This window comes from Embiotoca jacksoni, unplaced genomic scaffold (assembly GCF_022577435.1).
Source record: "Embiotoca jacksoni isolate LCO1_2020_lvr unplaced genomic scaffold, fEmbJac1.0.p SCAF_5, whole genome shotgun sequence".
NCBI lineage: Eukaryota > Metazoa > Chordata > Actinopteri > Embiotocidae > Embiotoca > Embiotoca jacksoni.
In genome coordinates, this window is record NW_027185403.1 from 16870269 (window position 1) to 16896307 (window position 26039).

The 26039-nt window shown below is 40.6% G+C and overlaps 1 protein-coding gene across 1 annotated transcript; it reads left to right on the forward strand.

Moving 5' to 3' along the window:
- Window positions 1-10782: 10782 nt before the first annotated feature.
- On the forward strand, window positions 10783-21542 carry LOC138211577 (endothelin receptor type B-like). Its single transcript, XM_069171534.1, has 8 exons — window positions 10783-10911; window positions 14709-15229; window positions 16304-16416; window positions 16521-16725; window positions 18697-18846; window positions 18960-19093; window positions 19194-19302; window positions 19424-21542. Exons 2-8 carry the CDS (start codon window positions 14840-14842, stop codon window positions 19562-19564), a joined length of 1242 nt encoding a protein of 413 aa, XP_069027635.1. The 5' UTR covers window positions 10783-10911; window positions 14709-14839; the 3' UTR covers window positions 19565-21542.
- The last annotated feature ends 4497 nt before the right edge of the window (window positions 21543-26039 follow it).

Sequence of the window (26039 nt, forward strand, 5' to 3'; positions counted from 1 at the left end):
AACTTGAAACAACAGGGGAAAATATTTGATTTACTCAAGTTAAGTATTTGTTAAAGAGGAGACAAGAAGTCTGAAAGCAGGATGACATCTTACTCCTGAAAAGACATGATGTCTTTTTGAGGTTAGTTCTGCTTGTTGCTCCCATTGCAAAACTCACATGGGAAATTAGCGTTGGATTGGGAACAAGAGTTGATGATATGATGTCATCAGAGATTATCTCTAACCCTACAGACATGAGGGCATGTAAAAAAAAAGCAATAGTTTTTGGCAAATTCCTGCACAAATTCTAAATCTGAGTTTAACGCCTTCTCCTCTTCAGGCCACGATGATGGTGATGATGCTCCACGCTGTTTTCAGAGACCTTCAGTCGGTGGCGCAGAGGAACAAAAAACGTGAAGCAGATGTCCAGCTGGGTTTGAAAGCTCTGCCAAAAACCCGCCAAAGCACCCATGTTGAAAAGCGAGAACCTAAATTCTTATGGGATGTTGTACGAGCAGCCAAAGAGGTCAGAGATTTCAAAACAGACAACCTTTCTTTTTCTCCTGGCTTTGTTAAGCTAAAATCCCATACAGTACGTGCAGATGCAAAGAAAAGATGCAGAAATTTCACAAGCACAGAGACGTGTAATATTGGTTTGTGCCAATATCATTGTTCTGCTGTCACATCACAATCTGAAAATAAATTTATGTGTAGCCTCTTGGGTAAATGTGAAATCATGGAAGACAGAGTTTGGATCCCACTCAGTTGTGTGGAGATGTGTGTTTTATGAATCCAGTCATCTTCCTGTCCTTTAACCTCCTTGTTCGTCGTGTAAAAGAATCAGCCACTGTTAAATGTCTTTGCGGCAGATACACGGCATACACTTATCCGATGGAAGAACAACTGGCAGCTTTGTGTCCCCAATTACACTGTCTGCCAGCTGGTAATTGGACGCATGAGAGCTTCATTAGAAACGGTGAGCCCCTCTGTTGCATAAATGACCTGGAGATTTGCATGCGTACACAAACACACTGCAAACACACCAGAGGCCACAGCAGGCAAATGGCGGATAAATACTCAACATTCCTCACTGGTGGCCACACATACACATTTACACACACCAGGGTGGCCTGGTAGGCAGAGGCACCATCTTTAAACTGGAGGAAGAAAGACTTTTAATGCATCTTTGTCTGCAAGCATCTACTGCCTATGTCCTTGAGCAAGACATCTGTCCTTTACAAGACCCGGTTGCTGTTTGAAAGGCGGTCCCATGTGCTGAACCTCCTGTGGAGGGGGCATACACACATACTAAGAAGTAGAAAACAAAAAGCATTGCAGGCACAGACAAACTCCTGAAAAGGAAATCCAAGCATTTTCCTGAATGTGTCTTATTTTGATAATTGTGGCTATTTAAACTAAAGACAGATCACGCTTGGTGCATGAATCTTACCAAAGGCACTTATGGCGAAGGTTTAAATTTTTTTAGAGGCAGATTTTACCTGTTGACAGCATTCCTGTTGTCATATGTGCTTTAAACCATTTGACAGGTGATCATAATTGTGTTAAGTAACTGTTTCATAAAGTCACGGGTCCGCTGCAGCCTTCAACGAGACTTTTAACCCTGAGCCTGCTGCAGGTACGGAGAGTTCTACAGAAACCGGAGAAAAGTACGTGTGATGATGGTTATCGAGTGACAGTGAGGACAAACACGAGACAAAGACAAACAATGAAGACAGGCTGAAAAATTAACTATAGTCACTACGCTCCTTTGTTGACCGAGGACTCAGTCAATACAATTTGCTGCTTTCATCAACATTGCCATGCTGGTGCAGAATGTTTTATTTCTTCAAATTAAGTGGAAGAAAAGATCTACGCCTATCATCTCTCCCTAGATTAAACAAAAACATCTGCCTTGCAGAACTTGTTTGTGATATTTGTTTAACTCTGTTGAAGTAGATATGAAGCGAAAAGTAATACATGCTTTTAATAACTGAAAATGAATTAGATGTTTGCTAGTTGGGTAACCAAACCGTTGCCTTGCCTGTTCGGTTAGTTTCCCTGTGAGTAGATCCTTAGCTGCAGCAGAGAGCTACTTCTTGTCTTTGTTTGGACTTTATTAGGAAATTTTAAGAGGCTTGTTCTGCATGATGATTAAAAATTTACATTTTCTTTTTCAGTAAAGAAATCAGTAACTGCTCTTTGGGGATGTTTGTCCTCTAATACATTTCCTCAAATATAGTCAACAAAATACAGTTACGGCTCTTAATGTCAGTGACAGTTTTCACAATATACAGGCCAGTTTGGTAAAGTCATTAAGTCTGCAGGAATTTTAACATAGGCCACCTCAATAGGGTTTGATGAATAGCTTTTCAACGTACAGATGGTACAGAGGCCCCGCTGCAGCGTGTCATTCAGCCTATGTGTGGTAATTCTTCAGATAGCAGGAGGAAGACAGACAGGAGAGGGAGGAGAACAGGCAGGCCTTACATAGCAGCAGGAGATCATGCTGAATTTTCTCGGTTCACTAAGGGAGGAAGCAAAATCGTAATATCTAACGCACATGAGAATGTTTTTTCAGGCTCTTATGTTTTTTTTATTCAGTCCAGCTGTGGATCAGCATGAAATCTTGAGTTGAGGGAATATAGCCGACAGAGCTGCTTACAGCACCTGCAGCAGCCAGCTCACTTCTCACAGGAGGACTGGTGAAGCACAGTATTTCTGTTTCATTTTGGAGTCTTGTCCATTTCCAGTCCGTTACTGTGTCCCTCTTTCTATTTCTGTCTCATTCTGTCCTGCCTTTTCAGACTCTCACTGCTTTTCCACTGCATGGTACAGCTAAACTTAACTCGACTGCCCTTGCCTTTTTTTTTGTTTTCCATCAGGCTAAAGTTGCAGATTGTACCTGCCTCCTGGCACTTTCTTGGTGTCACGGTTTCCAATGAGCTGAGCCGTATCATGGTTTTGGTCTGTTTGCATCTCCTTTGTTTGGTTTGTTTCTTGTGTTGCTCCCCCTACAAGCCAGAGTTCCTGTCTGTGGCTGTGTTCCAAATGATGTTCTTCTCTTACTACACTCACATACAGTACTATACGCTGCATACTGTTTTAGTGCACTTACTTCTGTAGTGCTTGAATTTCGACAGTCAAGTGTTGTCTCAAACCGCACACTGTTGGTCTTCACTTACTTGAAATATCCATAGAATTTTAATGCACCAGATGTCAACATGTTTGCCAGCTTTAATTATTTTAAACGTGTTTTCTTTCCCTTTGTTTATCACACACAATAAACATACTGATGGCTTCTGTCCAGCAGCAGTTTAGTGGTACGTAGTGAACAATGACAGCTGCAGCTTCCTCAGACACCGCAGTTTCAAAATACTTTCATCCTTTTCCGCTACGTAGCCATAATGGCAACAAATGACTGTGACAAGTATCCAGGTATCCCGTTATGCACTCAAAATAGTAAGTGTTAGTACACAGGTTGCAAAACAGATTTCCTGCCTGCCACGCCCACCTCACCTGCTCCCGGTTCCCCAACCAGCCCTGTCTGCAGCCATGATGGAATCAGGAGACTCGATCTCCCAGTCAGTTCCTGCTCCTTGCCAGAGAATATGTCAGAGGTCAGTTTGAAGTTCCTTTAGAGAAGCATTGTTTGAAGTCCTCATGTAACTCTCTCATTTTTCTTTAAGTTTATTTTGTTTGGAACTATCCTTTGTAGATAAAGTTTTTTTTTCTGTCCTTCCTCTCATGGAAACAAGCTCGACAGGATCAGAGACAATTGATTGGTCAGTAGACGTTACTTTTAAACAAAGTGATCTGAAATCTTGAACAGAACCTGCTCCGGAGCATGTTAGCTCTGCAGCATAAGTTACCATGGCAATGCATCCTGGTAAGAAGTGAACCAGCTTCATAATACTGAAAACCCGGAGTTTAACCTGAAGTTACATAGATAACCGCAAATCCTGCTTTGTAGTACAGACCGCTGGTAGTCACAGCCAAGGAAATGATTCAGCAGTCGTGTGTCACGTTTAAGATGATGTCATAGTAGATTTACATGAAATCATTAGGATGATTAGATATACTAAGATGACACTATTTCTGGTGGAAATAAATTCCAGAAAGGTACATAGTAGTCAAGGTAAGTCAGGTTGAGCCATACGATGTGCTGAAAAAATTACCTCTATTGTTGTATTCAGATCAAACGTGAGGCAAATTTTCACATTGAGTTACTCATGCGAGTGTGGCCGCTAAAGTTAAATATTTTTAACTTGCGCAGAATTTGAGTACTTTCGCGTCGCCCGCCGACATTTGTGTCTTCACATTGATTGTCCGACGGAATAATTTGCTTTCCCGTTAGGTCTGAACACACCATTAGTCAGCAACAACTGACCTTCGACTTTTGGGTTAAGTCATGTAGACTGGAAACATTAATGGTCAGATTGTGTTACATTCAGTGATAGAAAATACATTTAAGAGCAACACCAGTTTTAGATCGTGTTCAAATTAAATATTTAATTTTAAAAAGTATGAAAAAACCAAGAAAAGGTGGAACACATCATCCTGAATCTAACATATTTAAAGGGGTTTTGAAGGGGATTTCTTTATATGTTCAAACTGTAAACAACTGAACAAGAAACATATTCAAACCCTTGAATGTATCTTCCTGCATCCATTGCTACTGCTGTCTTTGTGTATCAGCAGTTTCCTGCACAGGGCCTTAGCGTAGAGGAAGTACCCACCTATCCTGACTTTGACTCTATCTTTCTTTTACCATTATATTGTTTCTAAACAGGGAAAGTAGTCCCTTTGCCCTGACACTAACACTGCACACGTTGCTCGGCCAATAAGAAAACCGGATGTGTGCAGCAGGTTTCCCAGTTGTTGATGTCAGTTGGAAGTCACTGTTCCTGTTCCCAGGGTAGAAGCAGCCAGGGCGTGTGGGAATTGTTACAGCGTGGAGGGCGTTATGAAGTGTGTGTGTGTGTGTGTGTGTGTGTGTGTGTGTGTGTGTGTGTGTGTGTGTGTGTGTGAGTGTGAGTGTGAGTGTGTGTTTGGTGTGTCTTTGAGGTTATCTCCGGGTTAGCCAGGGGAAAAATCTGTCAAACAAGCTCAAAAAAGAAAACCTCCACACAATGTGAGGTCCCTCCCCCCCCCCCCCCCCCCCCCACACACACACAGTATCAATCAAATCATGTACAGATTTGTCAAAAATTACAACAGACAAGTGTGGCAAGAGCAAGGAGGGGAAGGGGAAATGTCAAAGCTGTTTTCATTTTTTTCCAGCACTGCTATTCGTAATAGCCCTGAGGTTACACTTCTCAGTGATTATATCATGTAGCCGTCAAAACTGAACCATGCCAACAGACACACACACACACACACATATAGAGGCACACCTAGACCGCAGAGCGAGGCGACAGATCGCTACCAGATGTGGTTTTGCTCCACACCAACAGCAAGATCGTTTCTAACCTGATTGAATTATCCTGAACTACAGTTTTCTGGTAAATATTTGGCATGGACACCCCATCATTCATAATATCTTCAAGATATTATGTACAAAGTGTTTAGGTTATAGCATTAGGAAAACAGCTCAGGATTGAGTAATCTAAATATTTTGTTATGTACAATCAATCTTGGACCTGTGAAGTATTTTCCTTATTTGAAAGGAGAATAAAAGCTCCACAGTCACAGATGCTTATATGAAAAAATGTATTTCAAATTCTACATAGAGGTTTTCTTCATGGTTTTCCTGCTTCCTGTTAGGTAGTATTATATTATAGGAGCAACAGGTGGAAATACAGAAAAAATAAGTTTCACTGGTGTTTTCTTTGGAAGGATTATGATCATCTTTTCCTTTCCTCTTCGTCTGACTTTTTCAACTTTATTTCAGCTCCAAGAATTAGTTTTAAATCCGGTAACAGACCGATCTGTCCATCCAGCTCTTCACTTATCAGTTTACTGCCTGCAGCGTAAAAGGCTGGACGTCCTCCTGAACCATCATGTAGTTAAACTGCGCAGGCTTTAGCTGCTGGGGACTTGTCTCCACATGCTTTTATAGCCCACCATGCCGTTACATGCCGTTAACTTTGTGTCTTCTCTCTCTCCAATAGATTATGCTTTTTCCTCTGTCGCCAAGTTGTCGCTCATAACTCTTGGGTTTCTGTCTACAATAATGGAAAGTCTTTTCATCACCATAGTGGCCTGAGATGACATATGTTGCCATTTGTTGCAATATAAATTGAACTGAATTGAAGTGAAACCCAAAATGATTATTACATATTGTAACTCTTGCTCTGTGATGACAGAGGGGCTCTTTATTTTGACTGCTTTGGCTTAAAGTTGGGGACCGCAGCTTTCTGGAAAAGGAGGAAAAATACAGCAGAATTTGTACATAACAGTGTGTACATGTGCTGCCTGCTCACCCACCCCTAGTTTTTCCCCTCTGTCACACTCCCCATGATTTCTGTACAAGTTTCCTGAGGTGAGTGATTGTTCCACTGCGTGACAGGTTTAGGTCTCGCTCCTGACTAAACGACCCTGTGTCTCCCATCACCTCAGGGTGAGAACGGAGGCCAGTATAGAGTCCTAATCCAACACTATCCATGTACCTTGGAGGGAGGAGAATTGAACTGAGGGTTTCCATCTCCTAACTGATGCCAATGCTGAATTCACATCTCTTTTTCCAGGATTTACCACCACTTAATTTGGCTTGCATCGGATGTAATGTGCACATGCATCTCTGATTGTAGAGCAGCCAATAGGAGTGCTCTGTCTCTGAAACGAGCCACTATTGGTCACTGACTTTTCTAAAGAGGAGGTGCCGAGGTTTACGGTTCTTTCAGACAATTTAAAATACAATATCCTGAAAGGTTATTACAAATTTTTTGCCCAATAATGCCAGAAAACAAAAACAAAAACTGCCTACCTAAGCTTTAAACAAAAAAGCTTACTGTGATAATGATTACATTGGGATATGAACTTTGTTAAAATTGTCTCTTTCACTGGTAAGTGAAAAAAAAAAAGAACACTTTTTTTTAGTGCGAGAACTATTTTAATAGAAATAGGGATTATTAGAAAATAGCCTTGTTTGGCTTTCAGAATCTCATGCAAAGGATCACACAAACATGTGTGTGTGTGTGTGTGTGTGTGTGTGTGTGTGTGTATGTGTGTGTGTGTGTGTGTGTGTGTGTGTGTGTGTGTGTGTGTGTGTGTGTGTGTGTGTGTGTGTGTGTGTGTGTATTTTGTTGGGCGGGCCGCGGGGCAGAGCGCTGGTGTACGTAGTTTTGGGAAGTCATGGGACTTGAGGAGGATATGCAAAATGCTTGTTCTTGCAAAGCAGCCAGGGTGTGTGGAAATTGTTACAGCGTGGAGGGCGTTATGGTGTGTGTGTGTGTGTGTGTGTGTGTGTGTGTGTGTGTGTGTGTGTGTGTGTGTGTGTGTGTGTGTGTGTGTGTGTGTGTGTGTGTGTGTGTGTGTGTGTGTGCATAAAGGGGGCGATGAAGTTATACCACGAGGACTCGTGTCACCGTGGGGACAAAGCTTGAGGTGAGGAATTTAGATGTGATGTTTAAGGTTCAGGGGCCAGAGAATTCATTGTATCAGCAAGTATTCCCATGGAGACAGTGAGTTTGGGTGCAAACCATGGCATGAGACCACTGACTGAACTAACACAACAACAAAGCCTTGATGTGATCTGAGATGGTGACCACTGTGTCTGGTGTACAACACTCATCATGATTTGTTATATTTAGGAAATTGTATTTGACCCACTGGAAATAAATCCTCACTATACCTTTTATTTAGACACTGAATCATCCAGTGGTGGGTTAAACAGTAATGCTGTGTGACCAAAACCACAAATATTTCTTTCTAATTGTAGTCAAGACCCCTCATTGTGAAAAGATGCCAAATATCTCTGATTTTGTGGGAGAAAAGGTGTATAAAATGATTCAAAGAAACATTTTGTGTCTTTATGTGGAGTTTTTTCAAAGAAAGTCAAAATTTGAAAAGATTGAGCAGGTGACGTTAACAGAAGAAACAAGTATAACATCATGTGCCTTGTCTGAAAGAAGGGCACACCATAATATGTTGAAATTTGATTTGTCACATTACAACTAGGAAGAAGCATGAACTGGGTGCCTCTGTGGCCTCCAGCTAAAACAACTCTAATGGGTAGCCAACTGAGGGACAAATGAAGTGATAGAAAAGTTCTGGTTCTGTGAGGTTTCTTTAAATCCTTCTCAGTAAAATTAAAACAACATTGACAGTTTAGAGGGTGTGGGTTATTGAGGGTGTTAGAAACACAGAGCCTTTACAAGTTTGAGGACAACATCTGCATGCCCCAGGAGCCATGTGGTGCAGAGAGAAACATCCTATCCAAGAAATGTTTGTCAGGTTTCTCCCACTGGACATCAGCCTGAAGATAGAGCCACGTCATGCTCATTAGCGGTTCGCTCAGCTCAAAGGCATGAAGTGGATCCCTCTCTCAATCAGTCTTTGTTGTTGTTTTTTTTAGCCTAAGGTCTTTTTTGTGGGGGTAAGAAAAATAACTTTGATAGACTATAATAAAGTATTTCAGTACATGCATCAGCACAAGTTCAAAGTTTGGTGTCTTCCTGTGGAAGAGGAGGAGGAAGAAAGAAGAGGTTGCAGTAACTGTCCAAGTGTGTCCATCTGCCAAGGCCAAGTAGACTACAGAGCATGAAGGAGAACAGCACATCCTCCCTTCTGTCTCAGACACACACACAACCACACACAGGTGCAGAGCAATGCCATGTTAATGGTGATAATGTCTGTTAGTGGTTTAATCATATGAGACTGTGCTAATGGCAATAATGATGCACCAGGAATAGTTACCTCCCAAAATAGAGCAGGGGATGGGTGTCATTAACAAGACTCCACAGAAAGGTCCTTTGTTTGGGGTGTGCATGTGTGCGTGTGTGTGTGTGTGTGTGTGTGTGTGTGTGTGTGTGTGTGTGTGTGTGTGTGTGTGTGTGTGTGTGTGTGTGTGTGCGTGCGTGCGTGCGTGCGTGCGTGCGTGGGTGGGTGTGTGTGTGTGTGTGTGTGTGTGCGCGTGTGTGGTTTAATAGCAGTGGTGTCAGGGATAGAGATTGTTCCTGTTTGTGGTGTGTAACATCTTTCTTTACACATGAAGAATGCATGAGTCAGTGGATGCGTTTACACGTTTGTGTCACAGACTGTGAGAAATTATCGCCTCATTATTGTAGATTTTTCAGATCAAATCATTTAGGAATTGCTGACATCTGTAATACGTGTTTTGGATTTATACATGGGGTGATTAAGACAGACCATATGTGCAAATGGTGCAAACACACACTAACACTTAGACTTTGTGTCAGCAGACAGTGTCTGTTTGTATCATGAGTGTATAGTGGAGTTTAAATACTCAGAACATTATAGAATATTCCAAAGTTGCAACAAAACCCCGAATAAATATCCATTAAAACCTCTAAGTAACTGTAACAGATGAAAGCAGATGTGACTGTGCACCACTGCAAGAAAATATCAGGCCAGTGATCTTTATATATGAGGTGCCGTTTAGGTCCTATATAAAGAAAGCTCGCACATGCACCACTTTTTCACCCACTTGTTTGCATGGCTCTTCATTTTGAAATATTTGCTCACTCACACACTATTTCTTACCTCACACACACACACACACACACACACACACACACACACACACACACACACACACACACACACACACACACACACACACACACACACACACACGACTTCTACCTCGCTTCTTTCTTCATCCATGTTTCACAATAAAAGCTTGCTAGAAAAAGTATTGTATGCATAAGCAATGTATGTGCATGTGCAAGGATAAAGTGTATTCGCGACCTTTTTTGTGTTATGTGTGAGAAAATGTTGTTCATGTATGAGAAAAAAGTAGTATGCAGGCCTTTGTGTGAGAAAAAATGGGGTGTGTGCTTGCAAAAAGTAGTATATGCACAAGGTTTTTATGTGTATGTATGAGAAAAAGTGGTGTATGTGCGAGCTTTCTTGATATAAGCCTGAACGGCACCTCATCACCAGCAACACACACAGTCAAAGGTGGCAACACAGTCTCCTATCAGTGTTACTCTAAAGTTTTTTTTTTATTAAATGTGCTGTATTAGGCAATCTGTGACTGTTTTGCAGGTGCTAATCTGGGGACCACTTTATAATGTCTGATCAGTGCATCATGGATACTTTTTTTTCCTGCAAAATAACTCTACATCAATAAATGTGTTCAACAGGACAATGTTCCCCCTTTTTATATGCAGTCTGTGATTCCTCCATCACATGTGGTGAAAATGCAAAGTGACACTAAACTGAATTAGAGCCAGCTAGCAGATACATCAACAGTTTTCCAAAGTGCTTTCAAACTGGTGGAAGCAGATGTCAGCGATTGTGTGGATCTTGTGTTTTGCAGTCAGATCCTTCAGAGGAGATCGCTAAAGGCAGAAAGATTCCCTTGACACACGTCCACTGCTTTACACCAAACTCCCACACTCTCTCGGCTTTTGTAATATCAGATGCAACAACTGAATAAGTAGTTAATGTAGGTGGAAAATCTCAAACTAGTGAAGCGTTAGACAATTTCAGGAAAGGGGGCTTGAACAAAAAGGGGGGTTTTTTTAGGAAAATTTGAACTGCATCTTTACAGCAGAAAGGGAAGGGTGGTCGTGTCTGGGACGTGATTGGTTGCTGCTGCAGCCTCCCGGGTTTTGAGTATAAAACCCCACGTCAATCTGACGGAGGTTCAGAGCGCAGTAGGAGCGGAGGGCGTACAGCCGGGCACACCGTCGAAGTTCATTCCTGGAACTCACTATACAAAATAATCCAAAAGGCCAATTAGAGGGACTGCTGGAATATTGATCGGAAAGTTTGACCTGGACCAAGTCACAACACCGAGCTCCAGTAAGTCCGGTTAAACTAGTTTTAAAGTGATGTCGTCATTGACCTTGATTTAACTTAATTAAAATGTGCAAGAGTGCAACAATATTTATTATAATTACTTTTGTTGGCTACTTCTTTTGGTAAACATCTATCTATCTATCTATCTATCTATCTATCTATCTATCTATCTATCTATCTATCTATCTATCTATCTATCTATCTGTCTATTTGTCTATCTGTCTATTTGTCTAATTTATCTATCTGCTATCTAAAATGGTTTTAAGTGTTTCCTATCTTTCTGTGAGTGTAGTAGAAATGTGATCGTGAGCCATATCACGTCTCCTTGACTGCGGAATGACAACTTTGAATGATTCGCTTTTTTTCGTTCATACCCTGTACAATTTCTTATTTACCGCCACTGAAACCCCTTCAAGCTGTCCCTCTGGACTTGTTGAATGTTTTATAATCTTCTTTGACGACATTGTTGGACTGCAGGGCCTCTGAGATGCCCTTTTGTGCGGTTAAGCAGATGAAAATGAGCGTTAGTCTTTGTTGCAGCACGAATCATTGCACCCTGATGTGATCTTTCTATAGCAGCACTTTTAGACACACTTTTTCGCCACTGCATCTCTGTGGGCTTTACGGGTACATGCCTTTGCTTCATCATGCAGCGCTCCGAAGGCGCTTGGAAGTCTGGCACGTCGTGAAATGTTGCTGCGCTCAAAATAACATATTTAAATGAAGAGTGTAACTCAGTTATGTTGACTGGTTTTTTTGTCCGATACAGAGAGGATTTATTGGATCTTTTTACGGCCGAGACCACTAATCTGCAGGGAACTGGCAGAAAAACGATATTTCACACTTTGATAATGAATACAAAGGCTGTAAACCTTTATTGTCACATGCGTTATTTTAGCAATTCGAGTCATTAGTTGTATACTTTCCCATCCTGATAAACAACATTGTAATGGCTTTTGCATTGTGTTTGCTGGTAGATTTTGAGGTGTTCCAAACAACAGGAACAAAAAGAAAATGATGCCAAAGTTTCACAAAAACAGTCCATGGACTTCATTTTTTCAACCAAATTTCATGGATTGTTTCAACCCATTGTGTTATAATATAGTTTTCCTGTAATATTTTTGTAGTGTGTTTTTTGAACACAGCTGAAACATTTACTGAGCAAATCTTTAATCTAAACTGCTGCAGGAAATCATTGTGGTTTTAAAATCTTGCCAGATTTGACCAGATTATTGCACTTTTAATGTCAACAAATTATCAGGGCAAGTCCACAAATAACAAAATATAACCTCCTCTTTTCAAAAGCATTGGATGAAAGTCATGTTATCTCTTCCATTCAAATCTAAGGACTTTGGTTGTGTCGTGTTCAGATCCTCCAGAATATGAAGATTTCTTTTCAGAAATGTCAACCTTTTGGACATAAAGCTAAACTGTGTGTGTTTATTTCTCAGTTTGTTCAAATAAAACAGAGTCCAGTGTGTAAATTTGCTGAAGTTTCAGATCACACTGTACTTTTGGAACAGTATTCTCAGTCATCTGCTGGTGAGGGTGTCTCCTTCCAGCATCTTCCTGTCACCTCAATCTTTTAACACCTCTCCTGCCTTCAGGTCATTCTCATGACTCCGGCCCTCTCAGGCACTGTACCTCAGCTCTGTCTCTTTCCCCTTTTCAGATGCCTTTCCTTTGCATTCCTTCTCCTGCCATTGTTCTTCTAAACAGTACAGTAGCTCAAGCTGTCACTTTTTAAAATCTTGGTCTTTAGTTTCTTCCTGCTTTTTTCTGCTTGTTTATTTTCAACACTTACTTCTCCCTCTCCTCTTCCCACACACTCTTTCTGACCCCGCCAACGTACCCCCTCTTTCTCTCTGCTGTTTGTCAACTTTCCACCTCCCTCTCTAAGATGTGGAGCCAGTGTAGCTAAAGGTCGGAGATGGGTTTCCAAAGCAAGATGTATTAGATTAAGAGGATGAGGCCAATTAAAAATTCTTGCTTTCCAATCAAATCAGACAATCCTGCTCTAACATGGCCTAATGAGCTGCCATGTTATACAATACAAAGGCATCATTCACATGTTGGAGAGGATAAGCACGGATGATGGCCAAATTTTTCTAAACTGATTTCTTGTGATATGTGTGTGAGTTCATCCATGTGATTTTTCCTCTTTGTGTGTGTGAACAGAACAAGCCAGTGTGTTTGAGCCACATGCAGCTATGACGATGAGTTGTCTTTGAGGGATTATGTGTGTGTGTTTGTCTGTCTCTTTGGTGTTTAAGTGGTTCAGCATGATATTTTTTGCAAATGGTAGAGTATTCTTCGATAACAACAATTCTCATTAAAAAGGAAGTATTTGTCCACAAACCTCTGTTTTTTCAAACCATCGTGTCAAGAGGTTTGCTCATCCGCCTCAGATAGGAAGAGAGATGTGTGTGTGTGTGTGTGTGTGTGTGTGTGTGTGTGTGTGTCATTGTGCATCCTGATAGTGTGTCTCCAGATATCAATCAGCTCATTTATCCCATGATGCCCCGGGCCATTTTGGGGTATCATGATTCTTGAAAGGCTCAGAGTGCCCTGACAGCAAAAGAAAGAAAGTGTGTCACACACACTCGACACACAGAAACGTTGTTCCTCGCCTAACCTCAGTTATTACTATTCCATTTGTCCTGCTCAGTTTTACTTCACCAGACATAATCCTTTATTTCATAATAATTTTTTTTTATAATATAAAATTGCTCTAATACTGCTACAATGACATGATTTCAATACAGTACATGTGCATGTTACTATATTTTAGTGGGTTGAAATTTGTCATGACACTTGTTGCTTTGAGAAGAACTGCTCATGAAACATCAAGAATCCTGCTTAATGTGCCATTAATACTTAATATAACCTCTTTTGAACATTTACATCTGTCTGATAAAGAGTGGAATCAGCTCAAGGGATGATGCAAATTTGGCTCATTAGTATGTGGATGCTTTTGCTCTTAGTTCATTGCTGCTTATGAAACTTTGTGATTGTTAAATAGTTTTATCTCGTTGGCAAAAAAAATGACCTTAGCAGCCTCCCTGATTTATTACCAGGTTAATAATAAATAAACAAGGCTACAGCTATCAGCTGTGAGACTGTGCTTATGAAATTATAACAATATAATTAAGTACATAATGTTTACTTTTGTCACCATCTAAGTTTAGCAGGTTAACATTTGCAAATTTACATTGAACGTAATCTAAACTGACACGAATATTATTTGTTTGGCTGGTAATTGGTGAAAAGAAAAAGTACGGGAGAGATTAGAATTTTGACCTGATGATGGCATTAGATGAAAAGTCAGAGGCTCATAAAATCACAAAGTTATAGTTCATCCTGAGAGCGCTGTGAATGCCAGTCGTACTTTTCATAACAATCCGGTTTCACGAAAAAGTTAGAACACTATATGAAATATAAATAAAAACAGAATGTATTGATTTGCAAATCATGTAAAAAAAAAATAAAAAAAAAAATTAAAGTTGAAAATAGAACAAGGACAACATATTAAATGTTGAAAATTGTGGGTTTTTTGGAAAATATATTTTTATTTTGATGCATTTGATATGTTGTCTTTGTCTCCATTTTTAATTGAATATGGGTTTACATGATTTACAAATCATCTCATCCTGTTTTTATTTAGATTTTACCCAGCATCTAAACTTTATTGGAAACATATTTTTAGATTAAGTGAAGAAAAACCTGCTTGTGCCACCTTTACTTTGTAAAACACATTCACGTGCATTCTGTTTTTGATGGTTGATGTTTTTTCTCTGCAGGACAAACAATCTTGGACTCAGGCTGCCGGGCACAGAGCAAGGCCCAGTCTGTGGATGTGTGTGCTTTCAGACGCTTGCGTGCCTCTGAGTGATCCAACCTCCTGCTGTGTGAGTGCGAGGCTCGTGTCAGGATGAGGGCCATCGCACTGCTGTGTGTCGTGATGGCCGCTGGGGTCGGAGCCTCCAGGTTCGTCCGTGACTCCCAGGGTGCGCCTGAAGCTTTAGACCCCCCCAAGAGCAACTCCTCGGTCCTGCTGCTGCCGCCCCCGCCGCCGGTCCGGCCGAGGAGCTCCTACCCCCCCATGTGCATAAAGCCCACGGAGATCAAGTACGCCTTCAAGTATGTGAACACCTTCATATCCTGCCTGATCTTTGTGGTGGGGATCATCGGCAACTCCACGCTGCTCAGGATCATTTATAAGAACAAGTGTATGAGGAATGGACCCAATGTCCTGATTGGCAGTCTGGCACTGGGCGACCTGCTATATATTATCATCGCCATCCCCATCAATGTGTTCAAGGTAAGCACATTTAAGCACATTGTGTCTGTCTGTGTTTGTCTCCAGTGTTTCTTTTGTTTGTTGGATGTGACAGGAGGCTTGAAAAAACACTCATCAGCATGTTTAAAATAAGATGGAGGTTGTGCACATGATATCAAATCTTGATTTAACAACTCAGGCCTTTTACACACTATGCAAGAACATAATTTCAAATTAATTTGAGGCCTGGGTCTGTGTCTAATTTAGTATGAATTTAATTTGGAAGCAGTTTCCCTGACTTGCACTTTCACAGTTATGGCAGAGCCGTTTTCAGCGCCTTTCGTTGCACATCCTGAGGTTAACTGTCATTCATTTAGAAGTTTATTGCTGTGGTTTGTCTCTACATTCAGTATGTTTATTGTGGTTTTGTCAATTTCCTTTTTGGGAATAGACTGCAGGCTTCCTTCCACCTCAACTATGAAGAATCCTTTGAACTAAAACAAATAAAACTCAGTAAATGCAAAGTGTTGTGTTTGAAATGTCTTTTATTCACTTGCCTTGTGTGTGAAGTAGAAATATCTAATGGGGTGGAGTATAATGTTATCCATCTAGTCAGTCAATCATAACTGTGTGCCAGTCTGAAGTTCAAAAACTAAAGTGGTAAAACAATGTGATACTTGTCTTATTTTCCAAATCTGATAGGATTATTGTTGATTAAATATGTCATGAGTATCAAGATGTATTCCAAGATGATAATGAGATGAAATGAAGAACATTCAAAAGTAGGAAGGTCATACAACCTCTAATTGTTTCAAGATGCTAGAAACAGTAGATTTAGGTAAGCAGCTGAAAAGTGTAAAGTACCTCGCAGTAATAAAATGTGCAGTGTGATTTGTTGTCACATTCACTGTCCTGACTCTGAACAGAAATTCCTCCCCAGGGAGAAGGACTACAGCAGTGAGGAGGAACACGCTGTTATTGGTTTTGGCATTAGCAGCTGCATTAATGATGGAAGACACGAGGGAGGAAGGACCCCTATATGAACCTCAAACACATCTGTGTTCATTACAAGTCTCCCTCCTCCCTGTCTTCTCCTTCCGCTGGTTTTCTGTGCAGTTAATAGCGGAGGACTGGCCGTTTGGCGTGTACGTCTGTAAGTTGATGCCGTTCATCCAGAAAGCCTCAGTGGGGATCACCGTCCTCAGCCTGTGTGCCCTCAGTATTGACCGGTGAGCACACTATCACTCCTTATACACACACACACACACACACACACACACACACACACACACACACACAGTGTCTGACTCACTCACGTGTCTGTATTTGCCAGCTACCACGCGGTGACGTCATGGAGCAGGGTGAAGGGGATGGGGATCCCTCTGTGGAAAGCCGTGGAGGTGACACTGATCTGGCTGCTTGCTGTGGTGCTGGCGGTCCCCGAGGCGCTGGCTTTCGACATGATGGAGATGCCATACAGAGGCAACAAGCTGCGCATCTGCCTGCTGCATCCGGAGCAAACCACCAGCTTTATGAAGGTAGGCACTTCATTAGACATATAGCTGGTTAGAGGTGATAGAGGAAGTACTTTGATTCATTTGGCAAAGTGAAGATCTTCTCACAGGAAATTTACAACATGCCATTGTAAGATTAATCCAGTAAAATACAAGGAAAGAAAAGTACAAAACTAAAAGAAAATTGACTGAAATTGAGTTTATAAAGAGTATTTCTGATTTCTGATGCATCAATGATCATGATGTAAATGGTGTTTAATGCAGTATCAAGTTAAAAGTGGAGCTAACTTATTATTTATTGCTGTGTGGTTTAATCTAACAATACACCATATTGTATCATAAGTTTTGTGAATAAAATTAAGTTGTACAGTAAATGGTAATAATATCTTTTGAACAAAGTTAGTGGAGTGAAAAAAGTACAGAATGTATGGCCAAGAAAGTTGCAGGCATCTAAGAATGCATACATTTGAAGTACTCAAGTACTTCAATAAATATGTAAGGCCATACTTCAGTAAAGGTCACATGTTTTTATTTTTACTAAATGCAATGCTGTAGCACGTAATTTATTTCAATTCTTTGTCAAAGCACAGCAGGAGGCCAGCAGGATTCTTGGTGTCATGTGGCTTAAAAGGCCGAAAACTAAAAGGTTGATTTGTGCTTTCAAGTTAAATTAAATGTGCATATAATATATCAGGATACTGAGTTTAAAAGTACTGTTAATATTTTAATATTATAATACATTATATTATTATACATTATATACATTATACAGTAGCAACTGTGTAAAGCTATACAGCAGTGCTTTAAGTTACATGCTAATAACTATCAGCATTTCACCATCTTAGTTTTGCATGTTAGCTGGATAATATTTGCTTATTAGAACTTAACACAGCAAGCTCACATGCAGTAGCTAATGTCTACAGTATTGTTACCATGGTCACCTATTAACATGCTACCACTGGATAGACAGCTCTAAGCACAAAGTCCCACTGAGGCTGATGGGAAGGAGTTCAGCAGCTCTGTGGTTATAAACCAAAGATTTAGAACAATTCAAATTTCCATCACATCAGAGGTCCGGGGCTTCATGAATCATGAAAGGCTGTCGAAATTTTCACGGCAATCATCTCGTAGTTGTTGAGATATTTTGGCGTCAAACAAAAATGAGAATCAGCTGACCAGCATTGCTATTTCCACCATACACAATCTGAGAATCTAACATGTGGATGGAAAAAAAGCTTTCACTTCATGTGGAAATGTTTAAGAGTAAATCTACTGAGTTGAGAACTTCAACATGATAAACTCAAGACCGCTTTCATAGAAATATGACAAGAACAGCTTTAGCTTGGCATAGTGTCAGTATATATCAGTTCAAAATGTTTGATAGAGATTGTTGTCCCACAGACACATGGTCAAGATTATCCTGCATGTTGATTTTATCTGTTCGGACTACGTTGAGGGAAAGCACGACCTTGGATTGTGTTCAGCGTGCACCTGATGGTTTACGTCAAAGCAAAGTGGCTGGACAGCAGCAGGACAAATGGAGGGTTTATGTAATCAGGATCTCTTTTCATCTCTCTGCCAACAAGTAATTAGTGAAGCATTTCTTTGAGGGCAAATCATGTGATTGTATTTGTTTTTTTAATGATATTAATGGCACATTCATGAAGCTCCACAGGGAGACAAAAATTACAAAGACAGAGAGAACTGAAGTGGATGAAAAGCTGCTGTCCTTTGTATTGTATCCTGGCAATTTAGCCCAAATATTTTTTTTTTCCAAATGGCAAATGGGTACATAGGAAACAATGTGTTGAATCAAAGCAAGTCTAAACCACATTTTAAGTATTTATACCAAATTTTAAGTTCTGCAAGTGTACTTATACAGCTTTGAGTCTTTGTACAATGTCTTTTTGGACGGGAACATTTCTGTGAATAAACACCTGCAGCACTGAATTTGTTCTTGCACTTTTTCTCACTGGGCCTTTTTTCTCTTTACAGTTCTACCAGGAGATCAAAGACTGGTGGCTGTTTGGTTTTTATTTTTGTGTCCCACTTGCCTGCACAGGAATCTTCTACACACTCATGTCCTGTGAGATGCTCAGTCGCAAAAAAGGCATGCGCATCGCACTCAACGACCACATGAAACAGGTAAACATGAGATGACTGCCGTGCTCGTCCAGAACCACTGCGTCCACACAACTTGGACACACAGAGGTGTTCAGTGGTGTAACTTTTTTTGTTTGTGTGTGTGTTCGGTGCAGCGGAGGGAAGTGGCAAAGACGGTGTTCTGCCTGGTGTTGATTTTTGCTTTCTGCTGGCTGCCCCTTCACCTCAGCCGTATTCTGAAGAAAACAGTCTACGACGAGAACGACCCCAACCGCTGTGAGCTGCTCAGGTAGATGACAGTTACAGAGAAAACTCCACGACAGCCCATTGTTCTCCATCCTGTGGCTTCCTGGAGACCCCACTGTAAACGTTTCCCTTTTCCCTGACAGTTTCCTGTTAGTGATGGATTACATTGGTATCAACATGGCCTCCCTAAACTCCTGCATAAACCCGATTGCCCTCTACTTTGTCAGCCAGAAGTTCAAAAACTGTTTCCAGGTAAGAGGGGACACGTTGGCACAAAAAAATATAGTATTATTAGAAAACACATTCAACAAATAGCTGATAAGTGTGTGTGTGTGTGTGTGTGTGTGTGTGTGTGTGTGTGTGTGTGTTGTAGTCTTGCCTGTGCTGCTGGTGCTACAGAACGTCTCCTCTGGACGAGCGAGGCTCAGGAGGACGCTGGAAGGGCTCTTGCCACGGGAACGGACTGGACCGCTCCAGCTCCCGCTCCAGCCAGAAATACACAAGCTCCTCATAAACACACACACTAATTATTGCACACGCGTTGCACACCTCCTCCACCAAACCAACGCTCCAATCATGGACAAACAGCGGTGTCACTGCCAACATACCGTCGATCGGACCTGAGTCAGGAAGGAGAAAGGTGAAGGTCTCCTCTACAGGATTCACCGCAGACGGGAAGACTCAGACATCAACCCAAACTGATGAATGAACAATCAGGACTGTACCTGTTCAAGAAGTAAAACTAAAAGCTATGATGAAAGCCACATAACTGTGTTCATACTCCGACACTGAGGCCTGTGTAGCGGACTGAAAGGCTCTCAGTGGACCAATATGGTAAATACATTTATCAAGAATGTTTATTCAAGACCCTTGTAAATTTATGTACAGTATTATTTCCATGTAGATTGCAGGGTTATGATCATATCTAGGATTAGTGCTTCATGTATGGATAAGCACTGTTAAGTACTACCTGTCGAAGCTTTAATACCTCAAGGGGACAGCTAGCGGGAAACTGTGACCCCGGGATGTTTTCCAAAAAGGCCTCCATGTGCCTCTGCATACACAACATCTGCAGTTGATTTTCCGACATTCAGCTGCATGTCGTCACTGCTCGATGCCCACATTGATTGGTGACATCACACCCAAGTAAAATGGCCTCCTCCTCCTCCTCCAGGGCGTCCTCCAGTCATGTGGAGAGTGGAGCAGCGGAAATGTTTTTATTTGGAGATCATTGCTGCTTTCAGTCACGTGGAGGGCAGCTGTTCTCCAAGAGTACTGACAAACCCTAGATGATTCCCGTTTTGCTACACAGAAGAGTTCATTATTAGTATTACTGCAATAATAGTGTAAGTGGACTCCCTTTTCCCTGTGTACAAAGTTAATAACTCGTCTCTTATAATGTAGCTTCTATTTTTTTAAGAAGATATCATAAAACAAAAGAAGAGCTTGTTTCCTCTTCCAAAGTGTGGTGTCCACTTATTACTTCAGTGTCCGGTAACGTTACAAAGATGTTCCTGTGGCTGGAAATTACTCTGGAAACAACATCTGAGAGCGGCTTAAGGAATACATGCTTTTTTTAAATGAACCATTTTGAAGCTCTTGGAAGGAAAAACTAATTGTGTACAGCTGAATTTTGCTAGTGGGTGGTTTTTAGTGGAGATTACATTTCTTTAACTACATAATGATCACATGTATTCTGTATAGATAAATATAGTAAACAGATAAATCCAGGTAAAATCCAGGATCTCAAACTGAATTATGTGTTTAATCGATATTATTTGAGAAGGAGAGAAGAAGCTATAGAAGAATCTCACTCTGTTTTTTTTAAGTAAGAATTAAGATGTCTAACCAGAAGAAGCTGCAAGCACACTGCAGTCACGTACTTGTGACAAATCCTATAGTACCAAAAATAAACTCGTCATGTTGCTGACCTTCCACCAGATCAAACACATGTATTGTATAATTATAGTCCTGTAATTTGTGAAAACCTGCCTGTTGCAATTTATTGTAATAAAACTTAACACTGGCAGCAGTTGAAACATCAACCAATGATACAAGAACAACATTTATATGCTCTGTTTTAGCCTAAGTTAGAAACTTTTTCACTGTTTTTTAATCTCAATTTAAAATTGAGAAATCAGACAACGTGTTCACTGACACTGAAGACTTATATAATGGAGCAACTTTATGTTTAATAAATTAATGTTTGGATGTGTTTCCTTTGCCACTGTTAGAGTTGTGCTCAAATCATCTGATTATGCGATATGTGACTCATTAAACTCATCATATCTATTTATACAATCGTCCCCTGCTTCGGCTGCATCTGAAAGCCACTGTGTGCTGGAAGCTCTGGGAAGCTTTGTACTGATGGACCTTCAAATTGAATCATGTAGCAGGTATTTGAGGTTAAATATCCGATTACATTTTTTTAATTACATTTCTACTGTACTTATCTGGTCAGAGAATGCAGTAATAAATATCATTTTATAGCATTTGTCTTGTTTGAGATATTTACCAAGCAATTTAAGTACATCACAGCCCCTTCCTGGTTCCTGGTAATGATGCAATGTTACACACATTAAGTACGGTGTTTAAAAAGGATAATGTAACATACTTTAAAAACATTTCTTTTGTTACATCAGTTGCCGTATATATTACTTTCAAAAATACTTCAAAAATTCCATAGCTTCTCCCAGAGCGGTGTCTACTGAACAAAACAATCAGCTCTGTATCAACAGAACGTCAGAGTTTAAATATTGTGTCAAAGACCTCGTTTTTTTGGTTGTTGTTGTTTTTTCGGGGAGAGGTTACGTTTGGTTAGCGTCTGATTTCTATGGAAATAAAAAATAAAAATCAAACATTTTACTTTTCCTGGTTAAGACGATTCCTTCAGACAACTAGACCCCCTTAGTTCGGTTCCTAGAAGCAGGTTCTGAGGAATTCCTGCAAATTAAACATCAGAGAATATCTTTTACATGAGTTCAAGTCACAGATTTCACAGATTGTCTTTTTCCACTCAGCGAAACTGTTTCTTGGAAACAGCTTGCAAGTTCCTCAAGGCAATAAATTAGCAGTTACTTTATTTTCTTATTTTTCCCCAATCTGATTCATAAAGGTTTGTCTCTGAGGTTTGAGTCCGTCTATTGAGGACCATTGAGCATAATGGAGAAGAAATGTTGTTGGGTTTTCCTTGAAATTTTACAAATCACAAAGAACTGGCTGTTGTCTGAAAAATAGTTGAGTTTGAGGTCAAAGGGATTCACTGTAGCCTCTAAGCCTCAACTCTAGATAAACAAAGATCAGAATAATAGCATTAAAATTAATTATTAAAGCAATTGAAAAGCTTATTGGTAAAAAAAAAAAAAAAAGTGGAAGAAAAGTAAATGTTACTGATATTAAGTCATTTATTTTCAAACTGCTAAAGCAAACCCTTTGAAATATCACAATATGTTTTGAATAAAACTTGGTATGAGCTGGAGCTTCATCCCGCATGTACTAAATTCTGAGCTTTGTGACAATAACGAAACCGCATCAAGCATCGCTCTGCAATTACTGTTTGCTGACAGAGTCGTATATTCACAGCAGCACTTCAGAGTCTCACCGCTTCTGTAAATAATAATTTTTTAAGCGCAAACAATGTTTGAAGGCATGTGTTTGTGCTTGGTGTGCTTTTGGAGATTTAGGAGGATTTGAGAATTTCCCTTCTGAGCACAGCTGGTACAAAATTGTGGTGGCCCATTGGATAAGATAAATACAATTATTTTGAAAACTAAAACTGGCTTTTTAGACCCTGCCATTAATGCAGTATTTCTTCATTACTCATCCAGTTCCATTAAACACAGACTTTTTAAAAAGGATGCAACACATTCTCTCTCTTACCTATGAAAGTTTCGCAATAAATTCGACCCGGACTCATTTCAGTGTCCCCAAGAGTTTTACTGGAATGATCAGCAGTTTAAGAATGTCGAACACTAGTCGATGTTAGCAACTGACAGAATGACTTTTATGGTCCTGTTGTACATAGCATTTACCAACACCCCACAATTGTTTCAAAAAAATTAGACGGGTTTCTTGAAAGCCCCTTTCCCACTGCCGGTACCGGCTCGACTCAACTCTGCTCGCCTTTTCGGTTTTCCATGAGGAAAAAGTTGTGATAGTACCTGGAACTATTTTTGATATCACATCCATTGAGGCTCCAAGTGAACTGAGCTGGTACTAAAAGGTGTCCTGTAAACACCGCAGAACACTAATTGGCCGGGACCGGCAATGGCAAATTTTTCCACCGAGGTTTCACTATTTCTAGCAGTAGGGTGGAGGAGCATAATAAACTGTGCAACTTTAATGTTGCAAATACTGAGTAAATCATTTTTCATAAATAACACTGCCTATATTGACTTTTGCTTTTACGGTGTCTTGCTATGAGTTAGATGAGAAAAAACATAGCATTTTGAAGCTTGATTTCGAATTAAAGACGGGATTATTTTCAGATGGAAAGCCAGGAAACTAAGAAGGAGTAACTTTAGTTAGCAACAACCAAGATAAGTTGTGGAAAAAAAGTATTGACTTTGAATTTCATGAGAGAAGTTGAATGGGAGTCTATGGAGCTGGAGGCTTTTTGGAGCCGACCTCTAGTGGTCCTTGGTGGTATTGCAGCTTAAAGCACTTCTGCATCGGCCTCATTTTTCAGACCCTGAAGCTACGTCCACATTTATACAGTCTGTGGATGAAACCAACAACATGTAACATATTATTTGGTGAACCTTTTGTTATTTTGGACAAAGGCTAGCTGTTTCCCCCCATCTCCAGTCTTTATGCGAAGCAACTACTAGCTAAACTGGCTGTAGCTTCATATTTAAGACGTAGACATAATAATGAGACTGATCTTCTCAACTAACTCACTGCAAGTTCATATCTTTTTTTTTCCAAAACATTGAACCACTGATTTGATTACTGAACATCATCCAGACTGAGTTTCTCTGCCATATTGTACACATTTTGTTAAATCTGAGTCAGTTTGTTTATTTCTCAAATTACAGTGGGTACGGAAAGTATTCAGACCCCTTTAAATTTTTCACTCTTTGTTTCATTGCAGCCATTTGCTAAAATCAAAAAAGTTCATTTTATTTCTCATTAATGTACACTCAGCACCCCATCTTGACAGAAAAAAACTGAAATGTAGAAATTTGTGCAAATTTATTAAAAAAGAAAAACTGAAATATCACATGGTCATAAGTATTCAGACCCTTTGCTGTGCCACTCATATTTAACTCACATGCTGTCCATTTCTTCTGATCCTCCTTGAGATGGTTCTACTCCTTCATTGGAGTCCAGCTGTGTTTAATTAAACTGATTGGACTTGATTAGGAAAGGCACACACCTGTCTATATAAGACCTTACAGCTCACAGTGCATGTCAGAGCAAATGAGAATCATGAGGTCGAAGGAACTGTCCAAGGAGCTCAGAGACAGAATTGTGGCAAGGCACAGATCTGGCCAAGGTTACAAAATAATTTCTGCAGCACTCAAGGTTCCTAAGAGCACAGTGGCCTCCATAATCCTTAAATGGAAGACGTTTGGGACGACCAGAACTCTTCCTAGACCTGGCCGTCCAGCCAAACTGAGCAATCGTGGGAGAAGAGCCTTGGTGAGAGAGGTAAAGAAGAACCCAAAGATCACTGTGGCTGAGCTCCAGAGATGCAGTAGGGAGATGGGAGAAAGTTCCACAAAGTCAACTATCACTGCAGCCCTCCACCAGTCGGGGCTTTATGGCAGAGTGGCCCGACGGAAGCCTCTCCTCAGTGCAAGACATATGAAAGCCCGCATAGAGTTTACCAAAAAACACATGAAGGACTCCCAGACTATGCGAAATAAGATTCTCTGGTCTGATGAGACCAAGATTGAACTGTTTGGCGTTAATTCTAAGCGGTATGTGTGGAGAAAACCAGGCACTGCTCATCACCTGCCCAATACAATCCCAACAGTGAAACACGGTGGTGGCAGCATCATGCTATGGGGGTGTTTTTCAGCTGCAGGGACAGGACGACTGGTTGCAATTGAAGGAAAGATGAATGCGGCCAAGTACAGAGATATCCTGGAAGAAAACCTCTTCCAGAGTGCTCTGGACCTCAGACTGGGCCGAAGGTTCACCTTCCAACAAGACAATGACCCGAAGCACACAGCTAAAATAACAAAGGAGTGGCTTCGGAACAACTCTGTGACCATTCTTGACTGGCCCAGCCAGAGCCCTGACCTAAACCCAATTGAGCATCTCTGGAGAGACCTGAAAATGGCTGTCCACCGACGTTCACCATCCAACCTGACGGAACTGGAGAGGATCTGCAAGGAAGAATGGCAGAGGATCCCCAAATCCAGGTGTGAAAAGCTTGTTGCATCATTCCCAAGAAGCCTCATGGCTGTACTAGCTCAAAAGGGTGCTTCTACTCAATACTGAGCAAAGGGTCTGAATACTTATGACCATGTGATATTTCAGTTTTTCTTTTTTAATAAATTTGCACAAATTTCTACATTTGTTTTTTTTCTGTCAAGATGGGGTGCTGAGTGTACATTAATGAGAAATAAAATGAACTTTTTTGATTTTAGCAAATGGCTGCAATGAAACAAAGAGTGAAACATTTAAAGGGATCTGAATACTTTCCGTACCCACTGTATGTTCCGTACCCAGAGATTAGCGTGCATGAGCATGTGACTGACAGAGGGATTAACCTCAAATAACTTCAACTTTATTATTCAGACTTCTCTCCCCTTGTTTTCGCTCTGTCTTCCTGGCACTGCATGAAGTCCCTCACACCACATCCCTCTGAAAATAGGGACATTCCAGTTCCTACTTCTTCCTTCCTTCATTAAACACGGCTTCAAAAGACAAATGAGGACAATCTGGTGTTTGAGAGTCATCATTTATGTTTGGACATCCTATAAAACAGTCTTATACGAGTTATTTTGAGAAGGAATATCACAGCATAAGTGAAATGG